This window comes from Pezoporus wallicus, unplaced genomic scaffold (assembly GCF_028554395.1).
Source record: "Pezoporus wallicus isolate ANWC-B61680 ecotype Strahan unplaced genomic scaffold, APGP_CSIRO_Pwel_v1 contig_7011, whole genome shotgun sequence".
Lineage (NCBI taxonomy): Eukaryota > Metazoa > Chordata > Aves > Psittaciformes > Psittacidae > Pezoporus > Pezoporus wallicus.
This window is the reverse complement of record NW_026638234.1, coordinates 1,149,425-1,170,678: the sequence shown is the minus strand read 5'-3', so window position 1 is coordinate 1,170,678 and position 21,254 is coordinate 1,149,425. Positions and strand designations below refer to the sequence as shown.

At 43.4% G+C, this 21,254-nt stretch overlaps 1 protein-coding gene across 3 annotated transcripts in view; it reads right to left on the bottom strand.

Moving 5' to 3' along the window:
- Window positions 1-9,051: 9,051 nt before the first annotated feature.
- RUNX1 (RUNX family transcription factor 1) overlaps window positions 9,052-21,254 on the bottom strand; it is a 166,976-nt gene continuing 154,773 nt past the window's right edge. For all 3 annotated transcript variants that reach the window (XM_057410088.1, XM_057410086.1, XM_057410087.1), the window contains 2 exons: window positions 13,888-14,049; window positions 9,052-10,181 (listed from right to left, as the gene is read on the bottom strand). In XM_057410088.1, the coding sequence (XP_057266071.1) occupies window positions 9,688-10,181; window positions 13,888-14,049 (656 nt within the window). In that variant the 3' untranslated portion in view covers window positions 9,052-9,687. The remainder of the gene's footprint in view (window positions 10,182-13,887; window positions 14,050-21,254) is intronic.

Below are 21,254 nucleotides of genomic sequence, written 5' to 3'. Positions count from 1 at the left end.
ATGATAAGTCTTAAAACTTTAAAATAAGATAAGCAGACATTGGAGAGAGAGGCCCTTGGGAGAACTCGGAGAAATGCACCCAAAAACTTTGTGTCTTAGGGAGAATTAAGATGCATGCAAGACTTTAGAGAGCAGAAAATGCCCAGCTTGGCCACAGGGCTCCGCGAAAGAACACAAATATTTGCCAATAGGTGACATGCTTTAAGATTCAGGGAGGTTAGGGATTATACAGGCATTACAAAGGAATCTTGTTAATCAAGTCAGACTAAAGGGATCACATTTGGAAAGGCAGAACTACAAGGCAAAATATCTACCCCCTAAGACTTTAGGTCTGCAAGGTCACCCAAGTGAACCCATGGGATCATAGCCACACTGACAGCATTGAAAGTAGCCAAAATGTCAGTGTAGGAAGAGCTTGCTTTTGACCACTCATTCCTGGGGCTGGTTGGAAATATTTCTGATAAGCTGCGGTGCAACATGCTGACTCACCCCAACCATGTCACTGTTGCTGCTGATCAGCAGCGTTCCTTGCTTCCCACAGAGTGAGAAGCCTGGAAGGCCCAGGATTCCCAGCTAAGCTGGCAGGCTCCAACCTTTGGCAACCAAGATGATTTTGGCTGCAGCATTTTCAAAGGGATACTACCGAACATTATTTCAGGACCACATGGGCAGATGTTTGCTGTGTGCAGAAGGTTTTGGAAATGTAACTTTCTGTTCAAAAATAGAACAACGATTCTTTTTATCATCCACCACCAAATTCATAATACCCATGGGATGGTCATGTTGGCATTAGACTGATTGTGGTCACACATCCTTCAAAGTTACGTGTGTCAGATTGACATCACCAGGCTCTGGGTTCTGCAGGAAGCTGGAGAAATATCAGAGAAGCATGTTAGAGGAGGGAGCAGAGTAGAAAAAGAAAAGGAGGAGGACAGTTGCTTTGCCCTTCTGCAAATTTGCTACCGTTTTATGCTGCAGAAGTGAAACAGAAAACATTCCCCATGTAAAATAACCCATATTGCTTTGTTTCAGAGCAACTCTATCACAGACATTTAAGAGAGGAAGGGTGAAGTTTGCCACAGGGGCTTCACGCAGAGATTTTACTATTTCAGTGAAAATCATCTGATTTTCAGCCAGTTTTGAAACACTTCCATACCTATGATGCTCACCTGATGCAAAGACATAGTGCAGTTTGACCACTGGACTCCTTTGAAGAAGGCCATATAAAAAAGTTGAATGGTAGTTGGTATTAGAGGACATGGAAATACCCAGGCTGAGCTCTGTGGCATGGGGGTCAGTGCCCCTTAGGCACTGCTGGGGCTGGGAAACCTGCATCCTTGTATCTGCAGGTACCCCTGCAGAAGGCAACTGGAGCTACCTTCTGAACTGGAAGGTCTTAAGGGATTCTGGTGTGAGCAAACAAGGGAAATGGGAATGAGCAGCCAGCAGGCATAAACCTGGTGGTGGCAGGAAGCACAGTCAGATGTCAGAGACCTCCCAGGGAACTGTAACTGCAGGCTGCCCTGAATACAGGCTCTCTTCTGTGCTTACAGGATGTGTCAAGAGTAGCAACAGATAATAGTAAGATTGCCGTCTAAGCTTCCCTAGAAAAGCTACAGATGTTCCTGTGTCTGGGGCATTTGAAAGTAAAACAACCAGAGGCACTTTTTACATGCTACAGGAAACAATTCTGCATCAGCAGGGAGCAGGTTCTCTCACTTTTGACAGCCTTCCTGGCCTTAAAACCCAGCATTTTATAAAGCCCACAAATCAGACCTAACTCCCTCCCTGCTCTGAAAGTAGGCTACATTTTAAATCTGTTTATTAGATTTTCTTTCTAAATTGTTTTATCCTCCTCTCACTAACCCAAACAATTCCCAGACAGTGACTCGTGCTGACTAATCCAGTCTGGGAGACTTCTAGGTGTCCCTGTAACTTAAAACCAGAAAACAAGCTTCCTAATTCAGTAGCTAGACATTCCAAAAAAGACCTGTAGGTTCTGAGCTTTTATTTTCCTCCTCCTCAGGGTTAAACATGCTTTTATCTACCCTGTACCTCCCTCCACCAGCAGGCAAGAGTTGAGCTGTAATTCGGACATTCCTTCCCTGAGATCCTGCCGAGGTTAGAGGTTGTGCTCCATGGGGCATCCCAGTGGCAAAGTTATTGTGAGCCCTTAACAAAGGTAAACAGCGCAAAAGGGAGCTGTCTTCCAGAAGGGGGTGCCTGAAGTAATAGCTGAGACATGTTCCCAAATGATCTTACAGACCTGTAAGAAGCCCAGGGTTGTTAAAAGACATGGGGCCACAGAAAAATTGTATTTTTGGCCCATTTACAGTGCTGGACTGAGTCATACTTTAGTCACGTCTGGAAACCACAGTGCCATTACAAGGTCTTCCAGTATCGTAACAGTTGTAGTGGTGATAGGCTTCTAAGCTGTGAATGCTGCGAACAACGTCTGTCTCATAGCAGCTAATACAGAGCTTTTTGTTGTGTTTTGTGACCACACATGCTGCACCAGTAACCAGCATTTCCATGCCTGCTGAGAAGAGGGCTATCTCACTTCTGGGCACAGTATGCTGCACCACTAATCCAAGCCTGTTGTGAGACAAGCCACTGAAAAGAGGGAGAAAGCCATGTACACCAAAGGTAACACACCTGTGTTATCTTTCCAGGACATCTGTGTTGAGTTGTAGGGTGCCTTGCAGGCTGATAGGATTTACTAAGATGCTTTTGCTCTGGAGCCTGGCTGATGGCTGTTTCCTCATTGCGCAAGTAAAACAAAACAGTGTGGGAGAACACCCATGACAATGGCCTTTATAATTAAAGGTCATTAAAAGCTGTCAGTCAGAGCATGAAGTGCCACAAGAAGTCAACAACCTTTTGCATTCACCCTTGCTAGCCTCTTCTCTCACAAACAGCAGTCTCCAGCCTTAGTCTTCAACACCTTCTTTGCCCTTTCCTCTTCCTCCTGCTCAAGAAGCCAGAGTGGAGGGATTGAGCTGGCCTTTCTCAGCTGCAAAAGAGGCATGGTGGGGCCACCTCAAGTGCCCAGGGATCCCAGAGGTCTGCCCTCACTGTGAACTGCTTGCTAGGGAGCTCTCAGCTTCCCATGGCAGGGAGGAAAGCAGAGGGTCAGGAGAGGGCAGCTGCCCATGCTTCCTCCCTTCACCCTGTAGGAGTGGGTGCCGCTAGCCTGGAATGGCACAACCACTGTGAAAGCTGGCAGACGTGGGGCTAGGAGAGACTCGCATCAGTCCAGCTGGCCTACACAAATGCCTGAGCTGCTGATGTCAAGAAAGAGACAGCCTTACTCACAAGGATAGGCAGCCTCAGTGGCAGCAGAATACGTGCATCCAGTTAAAATGGCCACGAGAGTGTGATGCCTTACTCTCCTGTACAAAATGAAGAATCTGCTAGTATATCCTCAGCATAGTCTTCAGAATGTAGCAGCAAATATTTCTGTTGGAGATGTCCTTGTGTGTAATATTTTTGGTTTTGTTTTGACTGTCGCTATTTGTGGCTTCTTTTCCTGTTGTATTGACGTAAGAAACTAAGTGTGTGCTCTAGTTCATCATCCACCTCTAAAGAAGTGTTCTTGGGGTGCTCAGAGCAAGGAGAAAAGTGCTCATGGCAAGGAGAAGAATCAGCAGGGTAGACCCTTGCAAAAGTGTAACTGCAATATTGTTAGGATAACCTGGGATTGTGCCAGAAAGAAATGCTGGATGGTCATGCTGTGCAGGGTAATCAGTAACCATGTCAGTGTGTGTTGGTATTTCTAATTTCTAAAGAGGTACCTGGAATTCAGTTAGTTAACTGATTTCTCTTAGTGTGTTGGCCCTAATACTAATTATCATCTGAGAGACGGAGTGCTACCTGACAAGTTGTCAGGAAGAAAAACAACCCATCTTTAATAGTTTGCTTTGTAACTTGTTTTTCACTTCACTGAGAGTATCTTTGCATATATACATTATTGTGTAAAAGGATGATATTGAGAGGTTCTTCAATATAATGCAGTATGATGTGTAAGGCCAATATTAGATTATATATATATCTATATATATGTATAGATACTTATACATGCATACAGATATATATATATATATAGAGAGAGAGAGAGAGAGGCTTTCAGACTGAACTTTCAATATTGACCCTGGTGTTCTTTTTTTCTCATTTTGAAAGCCTTTTTCTCCCATATTAATGTTTCATTAACACTACTGTTTCATTATTTATTTAAACAGAAAAACAACCAATGTATCTCATAAATAATATGACCTCAAACTATCTGTTTTGGTGATCCTGAAGCAAGGCTCAACTCATCAATATCAAAAAGAATCCATTCCAAGAGCCAAAAGATTAAGGAAGAAAAATAAGAGCTGTATATGACCTTGAAATATTGAAATTTAATCAAGAAGCCACAGATATAATGCTATTACTAGGATTCTGTATCTGCAAAGTCTCATTTCAGTCATATTTTGATGGTCCTATTGGATTGCAGACCTTTTGCCAGGTCAGTCCATAGCAGAAAAATATCATTTTGTTAAAAAAAGAAACCAAAACAAAAAAGTAGAAGTATGGAAACATATTTTTGGTGTGATACATATACCCTTTTTCTGACAGTTACTTTTTCTCTGAAAGAGTTGTTTTCTCCCTGATGAAAGAACATACTAGGCCGATGTGGATACTTGTCAAACATTTTATTTGTCATTCACACTAATTATGATACTGAATTTACAGAGGAAACTGTGGTACAAAGAAAGAAAGAAAGAAGAAAGAAAGTCTTCATTAGAACTAACGCAGCAGTCCAGCTGCTCTGTGTGCTAGTTTTAATGAATTCTCCCGTGGCGCTGGACACAGCCATCCCTATGTACAGCAAGAGTCTATTCTGATGTGGTATCTAGAGACTTCCTGTAGTGGGGGGAAAAATCTACCCTATTATCTTTTCCTATCTGGTTCCAAAAAACAGCAATCCTGTCCTGTTCCTCCCTCTCACCCTCCCAAAATTAAAATCCCCTGCAATCGAAACAAAAAAGCAAACTTCCGGAACCTGTTAGTTTCCCCTTCTGGAAATGTTCAGCATGACAGTGTCAAGGGAAAATGTGACTGTTGCAGGATGCTGCAACATCTGTTTTGTAAACATAGCCAGCAAATGCTGAACAAATGCACTTTGATGCCATTCTGATAGGAGCACATCTCCCGCTGTGTCCTCCCCTCAGACTTTCCCCACAGCCACCTCAGACTGAAAGTTTAGTTTTTGTTTTAAAGAAAGATGTAACTGTTGAGCCCAGAATACCACAATTAACCCACAGATTTTTGCACATTCGTTTCTCCCCTACCACAAAAAAGTGAAGAGTGTTGAATAGAGACCATGCTATAACTGTTTACAAAAGTGAATAAAACGTAGTTAATCTTGAAGCCTAAAATAATTGGGAAAGAAATAAGTTTCACTACAGTATTTAAGCAAACACAAAGTAAGTTCATTAAAAACACAGAAAAGTGAAAAAAAGCAGTGTAATTACAAGCACTAAATATTTTGCTATGAAGCTTTTGAAATCTATTTACATACATAAATACAAGTAACTCTGTTGATGCAACCCTTTTGGGACAAGGAGAAAAATGCCAAGTGATCGGTACTGACCAAGCATGGTTAACCAAAATAAAATACAAAAATGTTACAATGCAGGAAAACAAGCATTTTGCTCAGATAGAAAAAGGATCCACTTCTCCTGAATCTTCAAATACACCAATAGAAAAGGTCACCCAGAAAGCAGTAATGAATGTTTCAAGAGCGCAGGCAGTTCGGAACACTTTGGCAAAGGCTGTGGGCCATTTGGAGGAAAGGGGTTTTCTCCTTTCCAGCAGATGATTTGGCATAATTTTACAAATCAAATCCTTCGTAGCAAGGATGCACCCTGAATCTTTCCTCCCCCTTGCACTTAAGCTCCTGTACATCGCCCTGGAAGTGTAGCAGGAACTGTTGAAGTGGGTATAAATGTTGTTTGAGAGTAAAGTTATGGGCCTTACAGCACATAAGATCTGGGCCCAGTATTTACTTTGAAGTTGTTTGGTATGGCTGCATCTGGACAAGGAATTGTGTCTTGTGAAAGGAACACACAAGCTGATAGTAAGGATTGCCATTAACTGCATTTCTGTAGGGGAAGTTACCTAAGGCACTCTGCTGACTGCAGCTTGTGAACAGAAGCACAATAGTTCTTTTTTGGTTCCATTCGGTTACGGGGATGATAAAACTACATAAATATATATATTATATATAAATATAAAAATATATACTTATATGCTATAATTTGGAGACATGTGAATGGAGGAGATGCTTTATCCAAATGTCCTCTTTCTGCCTGATAAGTGCTCTTAAGATACAAGAGGAGTGACATGAGAGCATTTTCATAGCCTCGAAGATCTTTCTTTGCTCTCCTTAGTGGACAGGGGATGGCTACAAAAATATAGATTTGAGTAAACTGTGGTTTCTCCTAAGCACTTATGTGAATACACTGAAACCCACAGTGATTAAACAGACTGATTCTGGCGGTGCTGCTTTGTGCTGTGCTTGTCATACACATCGAGGTTAGACTCACAGGTTTAGTTGCTGGTAATTACTACAAGTGAGGCACTGGGAAATCCCAGGGGCTTTTTATATGTCAGTAAAGACACAGGGTAAGTGTGGTGACTTGTTCTGCAATTTCTCATCCTGTTCAAACCGGGAAGAGTAAAATTTAACTTCACTTCCAGGTCAAATGTAAAGAAAATAGATGTGTAAACATAAGAAACGTTCAATGGAGGGTCTATTCTCCAGGGTGAGAGATGCCAACTCCTCATTCTTGTGAATCCCTGATCTTTCTGTTTCAAAAATACTGTGGGCTAGAAGGGGACAAAGGACTTTAGCAGAAAGCAGGCTCTTGTTGACAGGTGGGCCTGGGAGTGTACTGACCATATCAACTGGGCTGGAGTCACCTAGCCACGGCAGCCATGCCCTCTGTGATGAGGCATCTGTCTCCTCGGAAGTCCTCCTCTCTCCCTCGCTTTGGGGTTCGCACTCACAATACTATGCACTTGGGTGGTCCAGTCACAAGGCAGATGTGACAGCTGTAGTAAATTATGATCTTAATTGCACAGAGACAGAGATATGCGAGATGTATTCTGCAACAGAGCTACTGTTTAATGATGAAAGATTTTTTTAGGCTACTGAAGAGGTGAGATTCCAACTATGTAAATGTCACGAAAGCAGGGTCTCTATTTCTGTATTCAGCAAGGTCTCCATACTTCCAAAATAGATCTTAAACTGTTCTGATATAATTTTGATGTTTTCTGCCTTTTTTGTTCAGAGCAAACTCTAGAAAATTATGAAAACTATTACACCAAATGAAAAGGACAAGGCCATACATATATTTTAACAAGAGCATTTTGAACTTTTGCTGAGATCTCTTGAAACACTCCCTATTTTCTGCACAAAAATGACCTTATTGACAATGTAAATTCTTCAATTTGTAACTTTTCAATACCAAAGTGCTACTGCATCTGACTTAAACAAAGAAGCAAAATTATATATAAAAAAAAAGAAAACTTGAAAAACAAAGTCCATGGTTTTAAATAAGTCCAGCTGGTTTGCTGCCTGCAGCCAAGGATCTTTTTAATTTGAATCCTTTAAATTTTTTTTAAACATCAAACATTGATCTGAAGTCCTGCTTTCAAATACTCTCTGAGTTGACCTGCAATTGTTTCACTCATTTAAAGAGGTACATTAAATAATAATCAGGTAATTTGGAACGCACACGTGTCAACATCAGCAGTTTGTAATTAATGAGTAGTACAACAACTGCCTTCAGACCAAACCCTCAAATAAAATAGTGCCATAAACTTTACAGTGACATCTGATATGTTTGTGCTGTAACGATGGGCAACCATGACGACTCTGTATTAAACATGCAGTTAGTATAAGCCTTGCATATTTGCTACAGGACAGAATATTGTATGCATCAGTCTTAAATACCCTTCCTCTTCTCTCAGAAGATGGTGACAGAAGAACCGTTAAGGCCCCTTCTTTGCTAGCCTGCTTTCCAGATGAGCTAGACACCTCTGTTCAGTTCAAGTTATTTTGTGATGCAGGAACTGATCTATTTTCCAGCGGAATGGAACGTGGCTTTTGTACTCCACAGAAATCTTGGCTCTGCTGAGCTGGGAGCAAATTCACTCATATTCCATTGGAGTCAGGACTTCACCCTTGCCATGCTAACTGCATGTTGGCTTTCTCCTTTGAAAGCCTCAGAGGCCTCCACCGGTGTTGTTAGGAAGCCTGGACAAGCTTGGGAGCAGAATGAGTCCTACGGGGATCTATTTAGTTAGGGAATATTGAGTCTGCCTTACAAAATATGTACACCTTGATTACTGATCCTGAGGGTCACCACTGGTGACAAAGGAAAAGCAAGGAAGGAGTAGGGAGAGATGACCCAACTGTGTGAGAAGGCATAGAAATTCACAGGGATTTTGGTGCCTAAATCATTTCAGTGGGAGTTGGGCACTTAAATGCCTTTGAGGATCTGAGGCCCTGTTAGCTGAGTAAAATGAGAGTGAGATAATTGTAAACAATATTTCTAGGTATTTAGGAGGTCACTGTACCCATCGTTATTCCAGCCATTTTCAATGTGATAAATTTGACTTTGGCTGCTACCAAAAAAAAGGCAATTGCTGATCTTTTTTAATATAGGCGTATTTAAATAATAATAGTATCAACAAATACGAAAAGTCTAAATATCAAGCATAAATATCAATGAACTCATCAAAGTAGTACAGTAGTTGAAAATGACCCAAGGCTGTAGCCGTTGTATTAAAAAAAAAAAAGTCCAAGAGAAAAAAAGTTAAATTAACTCATTGAAAAGGGGGCTGATTCTTTCAGTTGACAAAGCAAGAAAGAAGCAAGCATGATGGAAACAAAAAAAAAGAACAAAATATTTTTCTTTTTGCAATTTATAAGGTGCCAAGAGAAATAAAACAAATTAGATGTAAAGCACGACGAGCTGCATCCCTCCCCCCCCCAAAAAAAAATCCCAAAAAACAAACCCCAAACAAAATGAACCCCAGCAATAAAAAATTCCATATTCTTTGGAATATACAACGTGGTTAAAAAAAAAAAAAAATTAAGAAAGAATGAAGTCCAACATATAAAACCTCTCATTCACAGCATTGCTAAAACAGAAGCGTTCACAGTTTCCCTCTGGGAATCTTCCTATACTTCCTTACAGTTAATATGTCCATAAGATGCAGTAAACTCACTAAGATTTTTTTAGGTTTTAAATCTTAAAAATAGAAGTGAACCAAAACTCTCTTTAGGGTTGTGGAGACCTTCAAGCCCAGGCATGCTGGAAAGCCACAGGCCTGGAAACAGACTGGGTACCTTGCTACCCACCCTCACTACCTCTGGACCACCAGCTCAGGCATCCTCCTTTTCAGAAGCTCAGTCCCCCGCAAGGGATGTTTTGCCTCAGTGACATCGCTTCGACAGGGGCTGGCTAATACATGCCACTGCTCCTGGGAGCGCTGACTTCTGGAGGGTTTGCTTCTGAAAGTGATGTATGAACTTGGCAGGGCCCATAAGCAAGATGGGTGTTTATGGGATACCTACGGGCACCGGGAAATGGAAAGTACATGAGTCCTCACCCATAACTACTTAAAATTCAATCAGTATGGTCGCCACACTGCTTCCTCTAGCCTGGCTGTGGTTGCCATGTTAGTGGGGGAGTTGCTGTGGCTCCCTTCTGCCTCGACCACATCGCTTTGGTTGGGGAGGTTGGGGTTGAGAAGTGTCGATCCCGTGGAGGCATTGGTGCAGGGTGGGTGGATGCGTGGGGGAGACCGGTCTCCCCCTGAGATCATGGAGAACTGATAGGAGCCGGCGGAGGTTCCATAGTAGAGGTGGTAGGAGGGCGAGCTGGTCTGGAACGGGCTGCCCTGGGCCTGTGACGAGCCAGGGTAGGGAGGTGGGAGGTAAGTGTGGTATCTTGTGGCTGTGGACATGGCAGACATACCGATTCCTATTCCTGAACTGACAGGCGTCGGCGTGTAGGTGAATGCTCCCGGGTAGTGCATCCGAGGGTCAGAGATGGAGGGGAGTGCAGAGAAGGAGCGGTCAATGCCCACCCGGGGGTCACTGAATGCCGTAAGCTCAGAAGCACCTGAATGATGGGGACGAGAGAGAGAGAACTGTTGAGCTGGCATAATGGAGGCTCACATGTTTGAAGCAATAACCAACATACAAACTCTGGCCTACAGCTAACCAAAGCAGCCAGAACAGAGCTATCCCTCAGCTGCTCTGGAGAGGCACTGTAATGTTTGTAGGTCTGGATGTTTTGGATTAATTTCTGTAAAGCAGCAATTAAAGAGGAGTGCCAAGCTCCTGCCCTGTTTTTTATGTGTATGTATTCACTCTTAGAGACCTTACAGCACATGGAATTATTTATACTTCCAGAATGTCCTCATACTCAATGGGTGTGTGAGGAAGAGGGACACATATCTCAAGCTGCTTGCCCAGCCTCACTTGACTTATGAGGGACACTGATGAGACCTAATTATAAATTGTCCAGCTTCTGCATAGTCCCTCATTGCACCCAGTTTTGTTTGCCAACTCAAATGGGAAGCTCCATGGACCAGAGATTGTCCCTCAGGTACATGAACATGCACAGGCAGTGTTTATACACAAAGGCTCAGCCTACGTCTCAGCATTTAGAAGCACACTTCCCCACTGACTCTCAACACTACCAAAGTCTAGATAAATCAGGTTCACTTAAGGTCTCCATATCTGGGTCCTCATATAATGTCTCCGTAATTGTTACTAACTGCTCCAAATATTGGCTCTAATGAGTATGTAATAAAGGACAACAGTAGTATTGCCTTTTTAAAACAGAATGATGTATTTGAGGGTTGGCCTTTTTATTTCCTTTCCTTTGTGCTAGAAGCCTTTCCCACCCTGAAAAGTGAAATGTTTTCTAGGACAGTCAAATTCTGCTCCCTGCTGTCGGACATCAGTGGAAGTATGTCCAGTCCCACCGTTTCCTTCCCCGGTGCGCAGGGATTAAACAAGCAGAGCACATAATGGCATCTTTAGGAAGGATCTTCATCATGACTCAGATTAATGGAAGGTGTCAGTCCCTGCAGCTGGCAGCTATGCATGATTAAAATAACAACAATAATAATTAAGAAAAAATCTTTCCAGAAGACAACTTCTTCTATCAGACAAGGCGTGGAGTCTGCAGAAGAGGAGCCATGTGCTGAAGGAAATACTCATGAAGAGAAGCAGAGAGAAAACAAAGCTCTTGGCTCTGACTGGATTTAAATCTAGAGCAGACACACTGCAGCGCCAAGTTCTGAAAGCTCATCAGCGACACAGCCAGCACAACTTGATGAATCCCTATAAATTTCTTAGAAAAGCTCTGACGCATGCTGTATGCTTCCTTTCTGACTTGGCCTCCCATATTTTTCTGGAAGATTAATGGGACCCTGGACACATTTCCTTCCCCTAGACCCCAGCACCTTTAGATTTAACATGGCAAGACACACTATGGTATAGAATGGCAGGAGCTTCAGAGTAGCTAAGGTTGAAGGTAGCATCTGACAACCTGCCAGATTTTAAACGGTACTTCCGCACCTCATTCCTGAGAAATAAATGAAGCTTCTCGAAGCTGCCTGGACACATCACTTATCAGATGAGGGTTTTTTCTTCTCAGTTTGGCAAAAAGCAGAATAATGAGACTTACTGTCAAGGTACTTCAAGCAGGTCCTATATTTTTGCTTTTTCTTGTGAGGCACTGTGTCTTTATATGGTAGGGCCTAGAAATTTGCCTTTTGTTCTGGAAGGAGAAATTTCTTCTCTAGACAGCAAGGGTGTGTGACAGTAATTGGACTGGGATGAAAATACTGCAAAATTTTTTTCTAGGAATATTGAATGACATTTTATAGAGATGTAACACTTTGGAAGCATTAGAAAGAAGCCCTTAAGATGTGTAGAGATGAACCCCCATGTACAGAATTCAGACAGGAAAGAAAAGGATACTGACATGAATGGAGCTCTTCTAGGTTCCTTCTCAAGTGTTGAAGAAAATATGCCTGCCATGAGGAAAATCACTTTGACACGGGCACAAAATGCACCGATACGCCCTAGCGCTCGTGCTCTACCTCCATGCTCACCATGTAACACCAAAGAGACACAGAGTGCAGTTACTCCACATTTACATGTCTGTCTTCTGTTAGATTGTGCATTCCTGGGGCAGCTACCTTGGCTGCCTTTGGTGCTCATACCGTACATGGCACAACAAGAGCCCTGCTACGCAATGATGACATTTGGGCACTACGGCAATGCAAAAAATATTGCCTTTCAAAATTGAGTGCATTCACTTATTTGAGTGCAACCTCAGTCGCCACATTGGTAAAGGTAAAATGTGATTAACATCTCCATTCAGTCTGAGTCACCTATCTACACCTACAAGTACACATGCATCAGTCACTCCTGTAGAGGGTTGGAAAATCAAAATAGGTGGTAAACACAGATTTCAGAAAATACTGTCAAGAAAAAATACTTCTCTAAGTAAAAAACTGTATGAAATCAGTGACTTTAATTTTTCTGGTTACTATTGTAGAATCTCAGACTGGTTTGGGTTAGAAGGAGCCTTAAAGCTCATCCAGTTCCAACGCCCATGCCACAGGCAGGGACAACTTTCACTAGAGGAGGCTGCTCAAAGCCCCATCCAGCCCCCAGAGATGGGGCAGCCACAATGTCTCTGGTCAACCTGTTCCAGTACCTCATCACCCTCATGGTGAAGAATTTCTATGAAGAAATTTCTATGAATTTCTATGAAGATCTTCATTCATCCTTCTCTGTTTTCTATGTTTCTGCATTTTGCCAGTGGAAAGGAGTGCAAAGGGAGGGAAACACAGGACAGAAAATAAAAACAGAGTCTTTTCATTTTAAAAGAAGAGTGTGTCAATAGAGAGTTTTATAGACTTTTTTAAAACAAGAAATTTCCTACATTCAGCTATTTCTAAGATGTAATTAGCACCCAGACCTAACAAATAATTTAATTTTGGTGGGCATCATTCCTGTCACTCTTTCAAAGCAGGCTGTGTATGACAACAATAGAACAGGCTGGAGCACGTTCAAGTGATTCTCTCTGATCTTAGAAGAAGCTCTGAGTATTCAAATGAGAGCAATATGTGCAGCCAAAGAAGATATGCTTTCAAAAGCTGTATGCAAATCTGAATTATATGGCTCTCATTCCTGCTGTTGAACACACACATATTGGTTCAATATGTGTGGGTTAGAGTCAGCAGATGGTCAGTTGAATATGGTGGAAACCTGGGGGGTAGCTTTCACTTCCATGCTGTATTTTCACGTTGGCTTGTAAAATTCTGCTGTACAATTTGATGAAAATGTGACAAAACAATCCAGTGCAACACTTAAAATGTCAAACCCCACAAGCCTGCAGTCAGTGTGTCCACCCATAACCTGCTGTGCTGTGGTCTGAATTTAGGGCAAGGGAAGAGAACATAACTGAAATATCTGTGGCATTCATTTCTCGGTAGATAGGACAGCTCTTCAGCATGCCGAACTATCTTTATAGTTCCATACATTTCCAAAGTGCTGCTTTCTCCTCTTTCCATTTCTTTTTGACAATGATATATTGGGCCCCAAACCAAATTTCTTCACTCTTTGCACAAATCCCAGGAAAGTGCTAGAGAAGTCTTGCTGCAGGGGTTGTGCAATAGGCTTCACTGCAACTGGGGGAAAGCTGTGGCAGCATCCTGGGACTTTGCAACTGGTTTGCACTGGAGTCAGCCGCAGGGTCTTGGTGAAGCCCAGCACAGAGGGACTACCTTTTAGGTACTTACTTGACAGACGGCTGGAAAGCTCTGCGGTGAGGGATGTCATGCCGCTAGCCCTGCCAGGTGATATTGGCGTGGCGGGGTGCACGGAGGGGGTGGCAATGGAGCCCAGGTACTGGTAGGACTGGTCATAGGACCATGGTGGAGATGGCTGTACTTGCCTTGTATCTGTAATGAAAAAGAGACCTATAGGCTGTTTTGAATGACAAAACTTTGCAATCAGATATGTGAACCAAACCACATGGTGGAAATAGAAACTTAAATGCCAAGGTAATTACATTTCAGTTCCATAACCTCCTTTGTCAAGAGACCTTCAGATGAATTGCTTTCTAAAATATTATTTGTGCATCTGTGAGTTTTGATGGGTTGGGTTTTTTTCTTGTGAAGCTTTTTTGGTATTTCACATTGATGGTGGGCAGGGAAAAGCGGTCAGGGAAAAGCAGATTAAGCTTTCCAAGGTGAAAGACTTTTCATTGCTGAGATGCATTAGTATTTCAGGCTGCGTGTTTGCAGAACTTTTAGCCAAAAAGGCATGTGGTGCATGGCACCAAGGAGACAAGATTACTGAACTGTGAGGGCTTCTGTGCAGATGTGTAGGTAGAGAAAAACAAAACGAAAATATGCATAGGTGAGAGAGACAGAGAAGGAGAGTGAAACTAGTGTCCTCCAAAAGACAGATGCCTAAGTGGGCAATTAGGACTGGGGAGTCGGACTTCCTCAATCTTCTGAAATTACCAGGGTGAATAAAATGACCAGGTATTTTGTACATCTATTTTGTATATGCTAAAACACAGAAATACAGTTCACAGAGAGGGATACATCTACTAGTAGTGGCTGAACTTCAGAAACAGAAAGCCTTAAACAGCCTCTATGGCTCTGCTAGGCTGAAAATGCAGACAACCCGTAAGTACAGGCTTTCTGTAGAAACTGCTGCTTCTTGGAAGCAGAATCTCAAAATGCACAGATGCATAAAACATTCACAGAAAAACACTAACCTATTATTTTAGAGCCACACGCCTAGTTTGGCTGACGTTTGAAATCAGAGATGCACAGCAAGGAGTTTGTCCAAACCAGTTGCAAAAATGCAGAAACAACTCTTTTCTGCTTATTTCATCTTTGCATAGGAAGCTGGCATTTTTCAGTGTATACAAGCGACTAATTTTTGTATAAATCAAAGTGAGAAAGATTCCCCCCCCCCACCTACCCAGAAATCTTTTCCTATTTATAGTAAATCTTTTCTAGTCTCTTCAGCTCTAAGAGCATTCTCCATCAGCTTCATCTAGCTAATTGCCTTTTTGAAAAAAAGCAAATGTTGGATGAACTGCATGCAGATAAAACTGATATCAGCATGGAAGGGAAATCTCCCAAGTCTGAGATGAAGGACTTTGATCTTCCATCAGAAAGCCCATCTGGAAATTATTATTTTGTTGTGCTTTATGGAGATGAGTTTTACATTTTGTTTGTTTCATCTGTTTAGAAGGGAGGATTTATAAAGCTTTTTAAAAAATAACTAGTAAAGTCACTTGCAGAATAAAATAAAGTCTTGTAGAGAGCTTTCTGCTGAGTAACATATTCAAACTCAGATATTATTAATATTTAATTTTTTTTCAGGCAGACTTCCTTAAAAATAAATTCAGTTGACTCATGCTGTTTTAAAAGCAACATCCAATTGCATTAAATGGACTTCAGTAGAAACAAACAAAAAGACACAGGCACAAAGCCTGTCTTATTCTGACTTACAACATCATCTCATTGTTAATGTATGGTCAGTGTTTATTAAAGATGACAGGGAGACAGATGAGGGAATTCAGTCTCCAGGGTTAGCATTAGGATAAATACTACAAAGCGTCAACAGAGTAAACATTTAATGGCATGACACTGTGTTTCAATTCTGAAATGGGGTTAATTAAATAATTACTCCCTCATTTCAGCGCAATCCCACTGATTTCAGTTCAGCAGCGCAGGCAAGTACTAGAATCCTGATACTGGGAATCCTGATCCCCCTTGCGGTAAAGCGACCCCAGCCCAAGGATGGAAACCCCCTTGGCTTGTCTTCCTGCGCTAGGAGACTAAATGTTCTCTGCCAAGGCCGATGCTTCAGGTGACAGAGCCTCCCCTCTGTCACCTCCCTTGCAAGGGCTCTGTTTAACAGGGTCACTGCAGAAGCCGCAGAACCTCTTTGGCTGAAAATGTTTTATCCCGTTTTCAGATGCTCTGTCCTTAGATCCTAGCACTGCAGAGAAGAGGAGAAAAGTCTGCTCAGAGGGGTCTGGGTATGCTTGAAGGGGATACTGCCATCAACCCTGTTTTTTATGCTGAAAGGAGAGAACGTACTCTCTGTTTTCTCCTGTTACAAACTGTCATTACATGGCAGGGCAGCTCTTTCTACCACTTTTCTCCTGTTTCCTACATTGCTGGATCTTCAGGGCAAGAGACATGGTTTTGTCTTGTGCCTTGCCCAGCACATGTGGGATCCTGATCCATAAAACAGACCCAAGTGCAATAAACACATGACCAACAAACAGTAAGAAGATGCAGAAAAAGCCACAGCAGCCACTGCAGCAGCAGAAGAGGAACCTTGTCATGGGTTTACTGAACACTGACAAGACTAAATTGAAATATGGTTTATTTCTGTTAGTGCTACTAGAATTGGCTTTGTGCTGTGTCCTGACTAGAAACTGCATAATGGGCCAAGTCCATGTCTCGTAACATCCAGAAAAAGGCTACTAAGGTACCTGACCTGCCTTATCCATTTGCTGCTATTACTGACCTCTGGGGTACTCAAAACAGTGACAGACAGCCCAAGAGACCCCCATTATTAATCTCCTCATCCCATTAAGTCTTCTTAAGTGAAAGTTCAAAATACCAATCAATTTTCCATCTCTGTACCTGTATTCTCAATCCCTGTATTGCTCTTAAAGATTGGCTTTTTGACATCAGACTGGTTAACCAATTGCAATCTGTATAGTGATGTTAATAGAGAGCATTATATTATATACACATATTAAAGCAGGTTGTGCTGAATAACCCCAGGCATCACCTTTGCTGTTTTTTAATAACAAGTGGAGGAAAGTATCATTGTAATAGCATTTTTATGGCACCATTTCAGTATCAAGAGGCAGATTCAGCTCCCAGTAAAGGCAAGGTTTGCATTTCCAGCAGCTTCACTAGGATCTGGATCAGGGGCCTCAAATAGCATTTTATTTTTGTGATATCTGCTTTTCTTCAGCTTTCAGGTTAACCAAAATTAAACTGGAATGGGTTCAAATTTGCCACAGGACCAGGCTGCACAAAGAGTCAGGAAACATTTTCTGAATCCATCTCTTTCCTGCTTTGAAAATAACGAGGTGCACATCTCAGAAGTCAGTAGCTTGGCATGGGGAACTGAATGTGTGGCTTTGTGCGGCTGCAGTTGGTTTGGAGAAAATATGCTGCAAATAAAAGGGAGCTGCTTCCCAACTCAGAATATCTGTGAAGAGATTTGCAGGGAGAGCTACTTCAACAAAGGGAAATAGCAGGGCTTTGGGTCCACACAGTTTTAAAGCTGAAGAGGATTCCAAAATCGTTTCAAGAGCTGATCAAAATAGCATGAAACCAAAGAAGTTGCTGCAGTGGGTGATCCGTGCCCAATCCTCCCAGTATTCCTCCCATTAGCAAGTACTTTCCATTTCTGGTTTTTATGGTGTGAGAAAATGTATTTAAAACATGAAAACAGTTATTAATTGCAATAAAACACTCCAGGGCGAGAATTATGGTGCAATAATTCACACCTTGCTGCGTAGTCACGAGCTCTGGGCTTCTAGCCTCATGCCTAACAAGCTATTAAGCAGAAAGTATTGAACCATCTTTCATGCCTCGTCATGTTTTATTGCTGCAAAAAGGCTGCGTTCGGCTTGTTGTTTTTGGTAAAAAAAAAAAAAGAAGTTGTAATTAAGCTGTACAAATGTTGCATAACGTTTAATAGTTTAATGAAACCGGCTTTGGTCAGAGCCTCGGCGGAAAAAGAAATCAAGTAAAGATACGAAGAGAAGAAAGCCAGTGTCCCCGCTCCGCGATGCTCCCCCTGGGCCTAACGTCAGCGCTGTGCCCGTGTAAAACGCAGCTCCCGGCCGCAGGCGGCGGGCTGCTCCGCCGGCCGGGGTCGGTAGGTGGCGGCGGAGCCCGTGCGGGCGGCTGGCAGCCCCGCGGCGCACACCCGCCTGCCGGCCCCGCTGGGCACGGCTTCCACCGCAGCCGCCAGAGCCTTCACACGGCCTTTGTGAGCGCCTGGTGTCCGATCCCACCCGGGATGCGGCACAGCCGCTGCGCTGCACTAGCATCTCTGGTAGGACCGGCCACGGCCGCCGTGCTTATCAGGGGGCACGGAAGACATGCCGACACCCAGACCCGGAGATAGCCTTGTAGGGCATGGTTAAGCAGGGTGAACAAATACTTGCAGGCAATGGAGCTGTCCTAGTGTGGCACAGGGCATATTTTGGCTTCCAAAGTTGTTGTTGGTACTCGGTACAGAAAGATGCTCAGAGCACAAGGTAAACAGTGACAGTGGTGAGACACCGGCAGAAGTTGCCCTGAGAGGCTGTGGCTGCCCCATCCCTGGCAGTGTTCAAGGCCAGGTTGGATGGGGCTTTTAGCAACCTCGTCTAGTGAAAGGCATCCCTGCCCATGGTAGGGGGTTGGAACTGGATGAAATTTAAGGTCCGTTCTAACCCAAACCATTCTGTGATGGGTCAAGACCTTGGTCAAACCCACAGCGTATCTCCTGGAGCTCATGCAGAACATCATTTTGTCTAGAAAAATGATCCTGAGCCTAAGGGACATAGCTATCCCTGGGACAAAACAAACATGAAGTCCTGGAATTCCGTTTCTATGTGATTCTTTTTCACAGGGTAACACGTGTAAAAATGTAAAAACAGCACCCCCTCTCCCTCCAGAAAAAAACGCTGAGGTGCTGTAAGGCACTTGGAGGGTATAAATCAGCAAGTTTCAGTGGGACTGAGGCAATTCATAGTATCAGGTTGGTCAGGATGTTCCTTGAAATGACAGCAAAAATGCCTGTCACCTAATAATTTCTATAGAACAAATATAACAAATCTATACCAAGCTGTCTAAAAGAAAGATCCCGTAACATAGAATCATAGAGTCATAGAATAGTTAGGGTTGGAAAGGACCTCAAGACCATGTAGTTGCAATCTGATTGCCATGAGTAACATCTTATATTCTGATCAGAATATTATTCTTTTTAACCGTATTAAAAGCTTAAAGCTTAGAATTCAAATCAGATAACAGGTTCCACCGTACCTATGAGCTGAAAGGAAAAATGCCTATGCGGATGTACGTGGCTTGCGCTGGACTGGATCCCACACAACTCTGAATGTGTTTTCTGCCCTTGGAGCACAGAGAGAGACCGCTCTGTGTGTGTCACTGCAGGTCAGACATTGCTGCCTGCTCCCAGCCAAGAGGCGCTGCGTGGCCAAATCTCAGTATGATACAGCATGTTCCTGGAAGCTTCGGAAAGGAGCAGCAGGATGTGAGTCAGTACACCGTGGCGCGAGCAGGATGGTTCCTGAGCCGGCAGCAGCCCGAGAGGGAGCAGGTATGCCTTTGACTCAGCCAGGCTGCCCGTCTTTAAACCTTCCCCTTTGTGCTGGGCTGCACTTGCACATGGGCTGCCTGCACATCCTGCCTCACCCCTCTGCCTCAGAAATGGCACCTGCCTGTTTGAGAAACTACCAAACTACCTTCTGCAAGCATTTGTTCCCAAGCCAGGGTAAGGGGAGACAGAGGAGTCAGCCCTGTGTACCGAGCAGCTAATTAACCACTGTGTCAGTGAAAATCCCCCCATCCTCGGCCCAGCGAGATAAATTGCGAAATAGCCGCTGCTGCTGCCAGACTTTTTTTCTCAAGTTGCAAAAATTTCTGTCAGTCAAAGCCCGAAAGTCGCATAGCATCGAGCCTTGCAATTCCTCCGCCAGCCTGGCAAGCACTTTAAAGGCAGCAACTGGCAGAAGACGTGGGGTGAATGAAAGCTGGGATTAGTTTACTGGTGTCAAACTCGGAGGCAGACAAGGAGTCGGATCCTTAACTGCTTTGAAAGGCTTTTCTGAGTCTGCGATTTGTCCATCTTCCCCCCTCCCTGGCCTGATTTGCTAATCTTTCCAAAGGGAAACAGTTTTTATGGTGTGACTTTCCCTTCCTTTGAGTGTAAGGCAGGAATGGTCTTGATTAGACTTGTTCATTCAGAGAGGTGTCTTGCTTAATATAGGAAATGGACTATGAGCACAGAAATACTCCATGCAGCTTTGTGCTTGCGAGAAAGATGCCGCCTGCCTAAAAACTTCAGTTCAGCCTTTCCTCCTTCCCCTTTCTGCCAACATTTCTTACATGCCTGTTTCTGCCTCTTCATCCCACTTGCTGTCTTGCATTGCCTCCTAGCTCCACCACTTTCATGAGAAATTGAGAGAAGTACAATGGACCGTGGTCCTACATGAGTCTGATCTAGTCCCTCTCTGAAGCATGGCATCTGAAATGACTCAATCTCACTCCCTCACTCACTCAGGACCCAGCAAATCCTCAGCCTAATGCAGCACTGTGAAAAGGTGTGTCATCTCCCGGCAGCTGAAAGAATTAGTCAGTAGCTTAAATAAGGGGGACTTTCCAAAGGACAAGCTCATCACTGGCAGTGGCAGCAGCCACACAAGGCCGGTATTCTCATACCTCTCGGTGCTGGAACATGAGGAGCTGGAAAATTACAGAGCAAACTGTAAAATTCCACCAGCAGCCTCTTCACCCTGCAGGGCGCTCTCCCTCCGGGTGCCAAGCTGTGGAAGCCACTGTCACACCACAGAGCCACCTCCCAGCACAACAGCTGGGAGAGCGGCAGGTTTCACAGAGGTGGGTACAAGCTCTGATTTGCCGCTAGGGGAAGTTCTTTAGAGCTTCCTAATTCCCACTGGAAATTTATAGGAGATGAGCATTCAGACCTCTCTATGGCCTTGAAAAGCCCCTCTTAGATTGCTAACAGGTGACAGGACTTACTCTGATTGAGAACAACAGTGACAGACATGTTGAGTGTCTGCAACTTTTCAAGGTGGGGGGAAGAACTACCCAAATTCACAGCTATTCGCTGGAAAAGAGAACTTTTGGCAGCAACTTCCTTTCTCGGTGTTTGCATTCATTTTATTTCAATATTAATGTGGTTTTGGGGAGTATTGCAAAGGCTAGGGAAGTCCTAGAGGCATTTGAGCCTCTAAAAAACCTCTTGTGGGATAGGAGAATTGAAGGGGTTTCTTTACACTGAGGCACCGCACTCCTGAGAATAAAGAGGAAAAATACCAGCCTCAAGCAGAAACCTTGCAAAAAAACAGTTGCCGAGG